This window comes from Microplitis demolitor, chromosome 1 (genome assembly GCF_026212275.2).
Source record: "Microplitis demolitor isolate Queensland-Clemson2020A chromosome 1, iyMicDemo2.1a, whole genome shotgun sequence".
Classification (NCBI taxonomy): domain Eukaryota; kingdom Metazoa; phylum Arthropoda; class Insecta; order Hymenoptera; family Braconidae; genus Microplitis; species Microplitis demolitor.
Window position 1 is genome coordinate 5,745,888 of NC_068545.1, and position 12,403 is coordinate 5,758,290.

The window sequence follows — 12,403 nt, forward strand, 5'->3', positions numbered from 1 at the left end:
TTTAAATATTTTATTACCTTACAACAAAAATATATTTAGATAAATCATTACAAAACTTTTTAACAAATATTTTGGTCTTTTTCTGCCTATTTCAGTTCTTTTTTAAAGCTCCATGTCTATCAATTACATAAAAAAAATATATATGTATGCATGTATATAATTAGAGCGAAGTAATTAACGAGCAAAGGGTCTGGGCCATTTTGATAAAGGACCAAAAAAAAAAAATATACAATAAAAAAAATACTCCACGCAACGTTGAAGATTAGAAACTTGAAATCAGCTTGACTTGACTATTAAATAAATCCGTTATTAAAATCGCCCGGTCCTCTGCTCGCTACCACAATTATTTTTGATTTTATTTTTAAATTACAATATATTTTTTATTTAAATATTATGCTAGTAAGTATTCAAAGTCACTTGGGATTATTACACGCTTGTGTTGTCTTTACTCTTCGTCAGTTCGTTTCAATGCCAGCTCGTAGAGGACTACGTCTCCAGTTATCAGCAAAGTATCGACTTCTGATGGATCAACTCGATGCTTGAATTCACCAATTATTTTATTTCCAAGCCAGATTACGTAGCTATCGTACTCACAGCGGATCCTGTTGGGAATAATTTTTTATTATTTTATTAGCAATCAATTATATTTTTATTTTTGGCAGTAAAAAAATTTTGAATATTTTATAGAACAAAATTCTGATCGTCTGAATAATAAAAAAAATTATTTTATTTTTTTATGAGTTTCTATCTATGGAAATAGTTTGAAAGTTTGGTCGTAAAAATTTTTAGAAGTTACATGATTTTTATAAAAGTTTTTTTTTCGAAACGCGGATTGGTAGCAAAGAAAAAAAATTCAGATCTAATGGGATCTGATTTTTAAAAATTTTTAATTTAATATCTACATAAATACCAGTAGACCTTTTTAGAACAAAATTTTAAAATTTTTAATTTTTGTTGTGATAATTTAAATTTCTTTAGCTTGAGTCTAAGTAGGGATCTATAGATCTATATAATAAAAAAAATTAAATTTACAGAGATGTAAATAAAATTCAAAATTTTACTTTTTGCAGATCTATGGTTTTTTCCGATCACGGAAAAAGATCTACGGGGATTTAAATCGTATATAAAAGAAAAAAAATTCAAATTCAAAATCTATATAAATTTATAGAGATCTATATAGATCTTAAATTTGAAAAAAAAATACAATATGCGATTCAATTAAATTTGCTGAGAATAATTTTGATAAATAAAACTAATAATACATATTTTTACTAAGTATATATATATGTATATAATCGTAGGTTGATATTATAAATTTTTACTGCTACAGATCCATAAATTAGTCTGTAAAAAAAAAAATTTCACGGCCAAAAATAAGCGATCCGCGAAACTATTTAATTAAAAAGAAATAAAATAAAATAATAATAATAATTGAGTAGCTTTATAAAAATAGACAATATAGATATATATAAAAAATAATATATTTACGTTAAGAGAAATTCTCTACCAGGCGCCCAAGATAAATGTCCTTCGTGTCGTTCTTCGCGACCCCAAGAACCAGCTTTCCAACAATTCATCACAACATGAGGCGGACGGTTACCATGCTGAAAACGCGGGTTTATGTGCAAAGCTATATCTGGATGTGGATACATCAATGGACTAGACTGGAGATTAACATAAAATCTGTTTAAAATAATTTAAAAATATGAGTAGTAATATTCAATTTACAGTTTACGAATTATTAAATATTTAACTTACGATTGAGGCAGTAATTTCAAACGACCTTTTATGAATATTCGCGCTCCATGTTTGAATTCTTCGATGAATATCGTCGAAGGTACTTTCTATACAAATTAAAATAATTTATAATAAATTAAAAGTTGGTAAGCCTATAGCTGCATAACTTGCTCACTTAAAAAGTAATTAATAAAAGACTATATGCAAGAAAGTATTCAAGAAAATTAAAATAATGATAGTGATAAAAAATGGCAGTTAGATTTTTTAATGAGTTGCCAGTATTAAGTTTTTATTAATTATAGTTAAACCAAAAAAATTTAGATAGTGATTTTCAAAAAGGTTTTTTTTAAGAATTCAAGTGTAATAAAAAAAAAAAGTAGATTAATTAATTGTAAATTTTTTAAGTTAATGTGTTTACCAACATCCACACATACTGATGAACATCACAGTTTTTTTTCAATTATTTAAAAAAAATGACATAAAATTGCGGTCGTTTTATTCATTAATAAATAATCTTTCAAATAGTACGAATTTTTTCTAAGCGAGCATATTTTAATAAATGTAGGAGAGGCTGGAGGGGGTACTTAAGAAAATACTAAGTTTTCAAAGACTCAAATGCAGATATAATTATTTAATAAATTTTACTCGTCAATTGTGAGTAAAACTGGGCCTGGATGAATGATTACTCTTCTGTTTCTAGATAGTGTTCAATTATGGGGTAGAAAATCCTAATTTCGAGTAACTTTTAAATACAAAAGAGTAAAAAATGAAACAAAAGGAATCAGTTTTTATTCTTTCCGTATTTATTTTGTTTTTGGCCCGGGTTTACTCTGAATTTTAGGTAAATTTTATCAAAAAATTATCGCCGCGTACGTTAAATCTTTTTTTTTATAACACTCAGAGTGAATAGAAAAAATTTTAATTTCCGTTAAAAAAAAAAAAATTTTTGGGGGACAAAATGGGAAAATCCTCAAAAAAATTCTGGATATTAAATAAATTTGATTAATTGAAATTTTTTTATAAGTAATTTACAGAAAGAAAAATTACATTTTACATAATTATTGGATTCAAACAAAGAAAATAAATTTTTAATAGTTTTTATCATAAAACAAAAGTCATTAATATTTCTCGACTGACACTCGATTTTTGAAAAAGTTTACGACACTGAAGTTAGCCGACGTCAAATAATTTTTTGAATTTTTAAAAATGATGAATTATAAGAAAAGAATATTTACAAAAATTACACTTGTAGTTTTTTTAATTTTCCACATGTGCATATTTTTATTATTATTATTTTTTTTTTTTTTTCTATAAATTTAATTGTTCAAAAAGAAATCAAAAAATTTTTAATTGACCGCTAACTTCAGGATCATAAAAGTTTAAAAAAAATAATTCGAAATAATGCTCAGTTATGTTTACAAAAGTGATTTCAAAATATTTGAAAAACATTTTAAGAAAAAAATTTTTTTTAATAAAATTTTGAGGATTTCCCGTTTTGCCCCTCGACCCCAAAATATGATTTTTACATGAATGAATCAGCCGGAACCAAGTAATTGTTAGCAGAACACTTGCTCGCAATTGAGTTGTGCAATTAGTAAATAAAAATAAAAATATAATTACAAGTTTTGTCAGAGGCTGCCGATCATGAAGTTCAAGTTTGAATGTCGATTTAATAATCTTTGGATCCGGATAAATGTAAAGATTTTTTACACATAAACGTACATCTTCAACTTCTCCATCATATTCTAAATGTGTTATATTTTCGAGAGGTAGCCGGTATGTAAATGTACAAAAATGTTCGCCATTTATCGAAACCTGTAATTACAAAAAGAAAATAATTTTAATATGAGTGTGAATGTGGCAGATATCAGACAAATTTTAAATTATAAATAAATACAATAAATAATTTAAATAGTAATATTTATAAAAATTATACTCATTAAGTTCAGAATTTTCTAAATGCGCATTTTTCTAAAAATTTTATTTTATCAATCATTTACTCTATTTATTTATAATTTTAAATTTGTCTAATGTCTGCTACATTCACACTCATGTTTTAATTTAATAAATTATTTTACAAAAATATAAATTAGTTAATTAATTAACTTACATAAAATTCTTTAGATGAACAAAAAATTACCAAATGAAAATATGAATTACGTGACACTAAACCATTGCATGAAATAAATGGTGAGCATGTCTCCTCTTCATTCCAATAGCCTTTTATTTTAGAATTTCTTACAATATATCCTCTGTCTAATCGTGGATTTAAATGAAATGCAATATTTCCGGTTTGATGGCATGTTAAATTAATTGCGAACCTACGGTTAATTTAAATTTTAAAAATTTACACAATTTATTTGCTTAAATAACTAAAATGTTTGTGCTAATGATTGTCTTTTTTTAAATTTCACCTCAAATACTAAACGTTCATTTATTTTATTTATTTTTTGTTTTTAATAATTCGCTGTGAAGTTGGGGTAACATTAAAATTTTGTTTTTATCTTTATAAATAAATAAATAAATTTATAAAATACCTCGTTGAATAATTGGGAAGATATCCAATTACAATAATAGCAGATGTTGGCTCAAGTTGGACCGGAGTTACCGGATTCGATTTATTCTAAATAAAAAAAAATATTTAATTAATTTTTTATTTGTTTTTAAATATATGAGATTTAATTATATTTATAAATATGTAAATTGTTAATAAAATACTTATTATACATAATAGATTGTCGTTAGTGTTGTGATAAAAATCCGCGACATCAGATCATGACGCGCGGGTTATTTGAAATAAATGCGCAACAAATCATGCGCAGTAGGATTTTAGTGACGCGCGCAATCTCTGCAATTGCTATGCGACATACAGATAATAAAATGATAAACTTTGCCGGATAAGACTCGAAAATTATAAATTTTTTAATTATTAAAGTAGTTTTTATAAATTTAAATTTGAATTTTTTGAATTTTAGGTTTTTTTTTTTAAATTTAGATTTAATTAATTACTTACCCATGGCGTAGCTTCTTCGTCGAATAAGAGGAAATTTTTTAAAGCTGTTTCTCTGTTGGACATACTGACACTCTGGTGATGGTGCTGGTGCTGGTTCTATATATTCTAACACTCTCACACTTGGTACTGAGGTGAATGTAAAAGTTGAGAGTGTATCGAGTATTCATGCACAGTAAAAATTTAATATTGTATTGATTCTTATTTCTATTCTGCAGACGTGCATTTATGCCAACAAATAAAGATATATATATCTATTTATTAAAAGTATTTTGTGAATTAATATCTAGGTCTTGAACGAGACAATATTAATATATATGTACTAATAAAGCTAAGAAGTATAAGTGGTGACTCATCATTATAACAATAGATTTAATTATTAGTTTAATTACGAGAAAAAAAAATTATGCGTTTGAAGAAAAAAAATTTAAAATTTTATCATGATTTTAAAATGAATTTAAAAAAATGGTGGTAAATTTAAATTTGAATTGGAAAAAATAAATATTTAAATCAGATGTTGGCTGAGACTCAATTCAAAATTTAATTTTTTTTTTTAAATTCAAATGAACAATTTGATTTTTGAAATTAGAAATACACAAAAAATTTTTGTATTTTTTATGATAAATTTAAAAAAATGCATGTACTGATTTTATAATTTTTTAAAAGTCCATTTTTTAAATTTTTGTTAAAACAATTTCAAATTATTATTTAAAAATTTAAAAAATTGTCAGATGTCCGCCAACTTTACTGTCATGTATTTTTTTTTTAAATATTTTAAATACTTTAAGTTTTACTCAGAATATATATAAATATATCAAAGAGCAGCTTTATCTATTTCGGTTAAAATTTTTTTATCACAAATCAAAATTTCGCAATTTTATTTTTTTTTATCAGCATTAATTTTTATTATAAACAATAAAAAAAATGCAACTTGCGTATATTTACCATTCATGCAACTATCAGTTCTAGTACTGAAAAAAAAAATATATACATGTATATTTTTTGGTAAAGGTAATAAAAAAGATAAAACATATATATTTTACAGTGATATATATTTATCAGCTGCCCATAAAATCACAAAGTATACAGATAAACTTTAAATATATTTCCAAACATTTGATCAAAACATTTTTTTTCATTCGATAAATTGATTAAATCATTATTTTTTGAATTTCAAAAATAGATTAACAATTTAATCGAACTCTTTGTATAATTATTACAAGAATGAGCGGTAGTTTTTTCATATATATAAAATTTTTTGAAAGAACACGTGTACTTGTACAATATATAAACTTTGGTATATAAGTAAAAAGTATTGCAGTATGAATAGTATATAATATATATATTTGTTTATTTAAAATTTAAAACTTTTGTACTTTAAAAAATATGTCTGTTTTCGTTGCGAGTTGTAAAAATTACTATGGCATTTATCAATCGGACGGAAGTTTATTTCCATCTCAGATCTAATTCGCTGTACTTTGAATTTTCTTATTAATTAATAAATTAATGTAATTAACTTAATCGATTAATGTCATGCTACTTTTATGTAATAGTTAGATTTTTTTTTTGTTTTTTAACAGATAACATTAATTCATAAATATATATGATATATATTATATAATTTAACTTTTGATTAATATGACATTTACATGTCTCGTGGCTCATGAGGGTCAGGCAGTGGTTTCCATGAGGGTTCAACGCCCCAAATTTCACGTGCATACTCAGCAATAGTACGATCTGAAGAAAATTTACCGGAAGATGCGATATTATTAATGGACATCTCAGCCCATTTAGACGAGTCTTTGTAAACCTGGCTGACGTGCTCCTGACATTTTATGTAAGCTTCATAATCCGCCAGCAAGTAAAACCGATCCCACTTCATAAGTACGTCAGTTATTTGTTTGAATTCATCTGGATTGTTTGGGCTGAAGAAACCACCGGATATTTGATCGATGCATTGTTTAGCTTCCGGTAATGTATTGTAATAATGCCAGGCATCGTAACCCTTCTTCGCCAATTCTTCAACTTCGTCGACGTTCATTCCAAAAATGAATATGTTTTCGTTACCCATTTCTTCGGCCATTTCTACGTTGGCGCCATCTAAGGTTCCGATTGTCAATGCTCCGTTTAACTGCAATTAATTCATTTGATTAGTGATTAAAAGATTATATTTTATGACAGGGTCTTATACATCATGTGGGATCGGTGTTACTCGATGTTACTAGATGTATACAGTATGTTATTAATGAACGAAGAAAAACGTTGTTAAATGTCTAAAGTAAACGTCATGCAGTCCGAGTTATAAAAATAATTAACTTTATTATTATTAAAAAAATTATGGTCCTAAAGTTAGTAGACAATAAAAAATTTTCAGATTTTTTGTTCAACAAAATAATTACAAAAAAGAAAAAAAAGAAAAATGCACATGTAAAAAATTTTAAAATCTATATGTGCAATTTTTTGAAAATATTTTTTCTTTATAATTTATCGTTTTGAAAATAATCAAAAAATTATTAGACGTCGGCTAACTTCAGAATTATAAAAAAATTTATAATTTATAAAATTGGATACTTTTTTTCATACTATTCGTCTAAAAAAACTAAAAGATATTCTTAGACAGTGCCCCCACTTTTTAAAACTGCGCAATAAATTTCAAATGTCATAACCATATTAAAGTTTTATTAATTAATTTAAAAAAATTAAAGCATTAAATAAAAAAAGAACAATTTCGCTGAGACATATATTTTTAAAAAAATTACAGTTGTTATCAGTGAGAAATGAAACGAACTATGGTAAATGAATTTTACCCTAAAAAATTTGACATTCAAAATTATAGTTTTTACATAAAGATTTTACTAAAATTTATTTTCCAAATTTTGTTTAACTTCTATTTGATATCAACTAGAAATAATTTTTTTAAAAATCTGTCTCGGTGAAATCGGAACTAGCTCTTTTTTCAATTAATGCTTTAACTTTTTTTGAATTAATTGTCAAAATTTTAATACGGTCATCCCTGATTAAAATAATCGATTCTAAATAATTTGCTATCTTAAATATCCATAACAAGGGTGATTCAAAAGTATTCAAAGTATTCAAAAGCATTAAAAAGTATTAAAAAAAATTTTTTTTTTAAGTGTTTTAAATCAATTGAAAGTCATTAAATATTTTCAAAAAGTGGGGAGAGGGGTTATTATATAGAAGTGGGGCTCCCCTGTTTTTTGGCTATAAAAAATCGAAAAATAGAGTTTTTCACAAATTTTTTTTTTTTCATTTTGTTCTATTCTTCGGCGGATTTATGAAAAAAAATTAAATCAATACCCAAAAAATTCAATTTCATAAAGATTTTGGCGATTGAAAAGTCAAAAAATTAAATTTTCGATTTTCAATCAAATATTTGAGCATTAAAACGAGGGGCACTTTCTATGAATGGCCTTAACTCAATGAAAAAAAAAATCATCTTTGGTGTTATGTCGTCCCAATTAATAGACATATGTAAGATTATAAAATTTAGCTAACGTTGCCTTGATTTACATATATGTGTTAAATAATTAAATGCGCATGTGCAGCTAGAGATTTTGGTTTGTTAATAAGCCAGCTAAATTCAAAATGACGTCATAAGAGAGAAAGCTGATAGTTAAATCAGATTAATATATATTAAATCACTCATTAGACCAATCAGAAAGGATTGTATTTTAATAAAAAATTTTCTGAAGCTGACTTTAGCCAGCAGCGTATTCTTCAGCATGAATTACATAGATACTTATTACTAAACTTACCATAAATTTCATGTTACCGGTTCCTGAAGCCTCAGTACCGGCGGTTGAAATCTGTTCGCTCAAATCAGCAGCAGGAATTATTTTTTCCGCAAGTGTGACTCGGTAGTTCTCTAAATAAATGACCTTTAATTTATCACCAATTATCGGGTCATTATTAACAACTTGAGCAACACTGCAAATTAATTTTATTATTTTTTTCGCCAGCATATAACCTGGAGCAGCTTTACCACCGATCATAACAGTCCGCGGGACAACTGGAGCCGAGGGATTTTTTTTTATACGATTGTAAAGTGTAATTATGTGTAAACAATTAAGTAACTGACGTTTGTACTCATGGATACGTTTAACTTGAATATCAAATATTGAAGCAGGATTAACTTTAACCCCGTAGTCTTTTTCCAGCATCTCAGTCAGTCTTAATTTATTTTCCTGCTTTACTTTCATTACGCTGCGTTGGAAGTTGGGATCTTTTGCCCACTGTTTAAGCTGAGCAAGTTGCTCAAGATGAGTCGTCCACTCGCTGCCTATTTTCTCTTCAATCAAATCAGAGAGATTGGGATTGCAGAGCAGTAGCCATCTTCGAGGAGTGATTCCGTTGGTTTTATTTTGGAATTTTTCTGGATGCATTTCGTAGAAGTCGCGGAAGACGTTAGTTTTTAAAATTTCTGAATGAATTCTCGCCACTCCATTGATGGCATGACTGCCAACTATTGACAGATGCGCCATGTTTATTCTTTTCTCTCCGTCTTCTTCAACGAGAGACATTCGTCTGAGTCGGTCCAAGTCTCCAGGATACTTGGCGCCAACTGCTTGAAGATGTAAGAAGTTGATATGGTAAATAATCTGCAAATGTCGAGGTAGAATACTCTCGAGCATACTAACTGGCCACCGTTCAAGTGCCTCAGGTAACACAGTATGATTTGTGTACGCACACGTACGTGTAGTAATGTCCCATGCTTTTTCCCACGAGAGTCCTTCTACGTCAATTAAAATTCTCATTAACTCAGGAATCGCAAGTGAAGGATGGGTGTCATTCAGCTGGATCGCAACTTTGTTGGGAAATTCTTCAAAATCAGTACGATGATGATCTCGTGATCCAAACTTGCTTGATTTGTATCGACGTATAATATCTTGAAGAGTCGCTGCAACCATAAAGTACTCTTGCTTCAATCTCAGCTCTTTTCCTTCGAAGAAATTGTCATTGGGGTAGAGCACACGCGATATATTTTCAGCCAAATTACGATCAAAGACAGCCTGGATGTAGTCACCGTCATTGAAAAACTTCAAGTCGAATTCAATTGGTGATTTAGCAGACCAAAGTCTCAAAGTGTTCACGACATTGTTCTTGTAACCGGGAATCGGGTTGTCGTACGGCATAGCAAAGACAACTTGAGTGTTAACCCACGTCTTTTTTCCTTCAGGAGAGTCTATTACGTGCCCGTAGAAATTTACTGGCAGCATAAATTCAGGTCGCGCTTTTTCCCATGGGTTCCCGTACCTCAACCAGTCATCAGGCTCTTCGATTTGCTCGCCATTTCTTATTTTCTGGGCAAATATTCCGTATTCATAACGAATCCCGTAGCCGTATGCTGCGAGGCCTAGTGTTGCCATGCTGTCAAGAAAGCATGCTGCCAATCGACCTAGACCCCCGTTACCCAACCCCGCATCTTCTTCAAGTTCCTCTAATTCTTCAATGTCCAGGCCCATCTGGATAAAAGCGAAAGTTAAAGTTCAAGTCCAAAGATATTTTGAAATATTTTTTCGTCATTAGAAAAGTGAATGTATCAGTAAATACTTGCCTGGTACATTGCTTCATCACATGCTCCTTGAATTCCTAAATTAATCATTGTATTTTGTAATGATCTGCCCATGTAATATTCCAGAGATAAATAATAAACACGCTGAAAATTAATTGTTAATTAATTAATTAATAAATATAAAGACTAAACATAATTTAATTAAATGATAAGAATTTACTTTTTTTTATTTAAATAGAACAAACATGTTTACATTTATCTTAATCTCATATTTCGTAACTAAACTATATATTTTAGGTCAGTTTTAAAAAGTTTCGGTAGAAATTTTTAATTTTCCCTTTAAATAACACGCAAAAAAAAATTTTTTCATTAAAAATATTATAACTTTTGAACCGTTTGAGATAAAAATTTGACGCTAGAATATTTTTGTAGGACAGTAAATTTTCTAAAAAAAAAGTCCTGCGAGTCAAATTTCTAAACTGAATATTTCGTATACTTACAGGATATCAAAGTCTAAACAGAATTAGTTTTAAGGCTCTATTATTAAAAATATAAATTCTATGGGAAATTTTTAGACTAAAATTGAGTGAAGTAAAAAATTTGTTCTGCATGTAGTGCAATTGCCCATAGTAATAAATAACATTTTATTAACGATTTAAAAAAATGATACTGAAATTAGCCATGATCCTGAAGTTAGCAGACAATTAAAAATTTTTGAATTCGTTTTTTCAACAATTTAATTAAAAAAAAAAAAAAAAAAAAAAAAATATGCACATGTAGATAATTTAAAAACCTTCAAGTCCATTTTTTTAAAATATTTTTTTTCTTTTAATTTATAGCTTTAAAAAAAACTCAAAAGTTATTATTTCTGTATCATAATTAGCCGACGACTTTTTTAATTTTTTTAAAAACGATACATTTGAAAAAAAAAAATATTTAAAAAAATGCACCTTTAGTTTTTCAAATTTTCTACATGTGCATATTTTTAGTTTTTTTTTTAGGTCTTTGTTAAACCATAAATTCGATAGCTTGTTTTTTTGGACCGCCCTACTATATTTTTATACATTCGAAAAGATAATAATAATAATAATAATAATAAAAACAAAAATAATAATAATAATGAGCTGTCAAAAGTTTTGAAACTTTGATGTATTTATTTAGTGACAGAGTTAGATAATTTATGTAAATTTTTTCTGAGCCAAAATAAATGTAAGATTGGGAAAAATTCCAACAGTTCTTGACATTGACATAAAGCGCATGCCTAAATTTTAATTTAAAAAAAAATCTTTACTTTTTATTATTGTACTTGTGAATTAGACGAGTTAAATTGGATAATGATAATAATAACAAATAATATGAATTGGAGTTTGAATTTGAATTTAAATTTAAATTGAAATATTTAAATGTCTGAGGCGCTAAACGAAGTTGATTATCTCTATTAAATTGGGAACAAGGTCGAATTATTGATGGCTTTAAATAATAATTTATATTTTTATTATTCAATAAAACAAATATATAAGTAATTTATAAGTAAGATAAATTAATTGACGGATAAGTAAATAAATAAATGGTTTAATTTATGATGAATTACCTTTGGATCTTTTTCATAGTAATATTGCTGGGTGCGGATCCATCTAGAAACGAGATTGTCTTTAACGCTGTGCGCTAAGGCGGAAAAATAATCCCTTGAAGTTGCAACATTTCGGTCTTTTACGAGAGTGTAATGCAGATGTCTATTAAAAGTCTTCTTGAAATTTCCAACATTCTCGACATCTACGATACCTCTCACCGAAATCTGTTTTCTCTTTTCGTGATCCACGTCGCGCATAGACATTTTGATCAGCTATTTGTGTTTACAAATTATTATTTATCTTATAAACCAGTCCAAGTTTACGTGGGAGCAGTTGGTTTGGTTGCGTGAACTCGCGAGCACGAATCAAACTAAACTGACGAGAACGAGAAGTCTGATCTTTAAAATCCAACACCCGAGCTTTGATCATGATAGGACGGTCACCTTGCCGTCTTTCTCAAGGTCACGCATGCGTGATGGATCATTTTCTTTTTTTTTTAATCTTACATTTGTAGATCATGAAGAATAAATCGCGGCGCGTACTCTCAGCTTG

At 27.8% G+C, this 12,403-nt stretch overlaps 2 protein-coding genes across 2 annotated transcripts; both read right to left on the bottom strand.

Moving 5' to 3' along the window:
• Positions 1-61: 61 nt before the first annotated feature.
• On the bottom strand, positions 62-5,128 carry LOC103576764 (galectin-9). Its single transcript, XM_008557150.2, has 7 exons — positions 4,751-5,128; positions 4,275-4,360; positions 3,848-4,058; positions 3,358-3,552; positions 1,759-1,844; positions 1,489-1,683; positions 62-602 (listed from the first exon to the last, which is right to left on the bottom strand). Exons 1-7 carry the CDS (start codon positions 4,811-4,813, stop codon positions 446-448), a joined length of 993 nt encoding a protein of 330 aa, XP_008555372.1. The 5' UTR covers positions 4,814-5,128; the 3' UTR covers positions 62-445.
• A 690-nt stretch (positions 5,129-5,818) lies between these two features.
• On the bottom strand, positions 5,819-12,269 carry LOC106694245 (glycogen phosphorylase). The gene is made up of 4 exons (XM_014444979.2): positions 11,872-12,269; positions 10,323-10,424; positions 8,524-10,230; positions 5,819-6,878 (listed from the first exon to the last, which is right to left on the bottom strand). Exons 1-4 carry the CDS (start codon positions 12,112-12,114, stop codon positions 6,393-6,395), a joined length of 2,538 nt encoding a protein of 845 aa, XP_014300465.1. The 5' UTR covers positions 12,115-12,269; the 3' UTR covers positions 5,819-6,392.
• Positions 12,270-12,403: the final 134 nt, after the last annotated feature.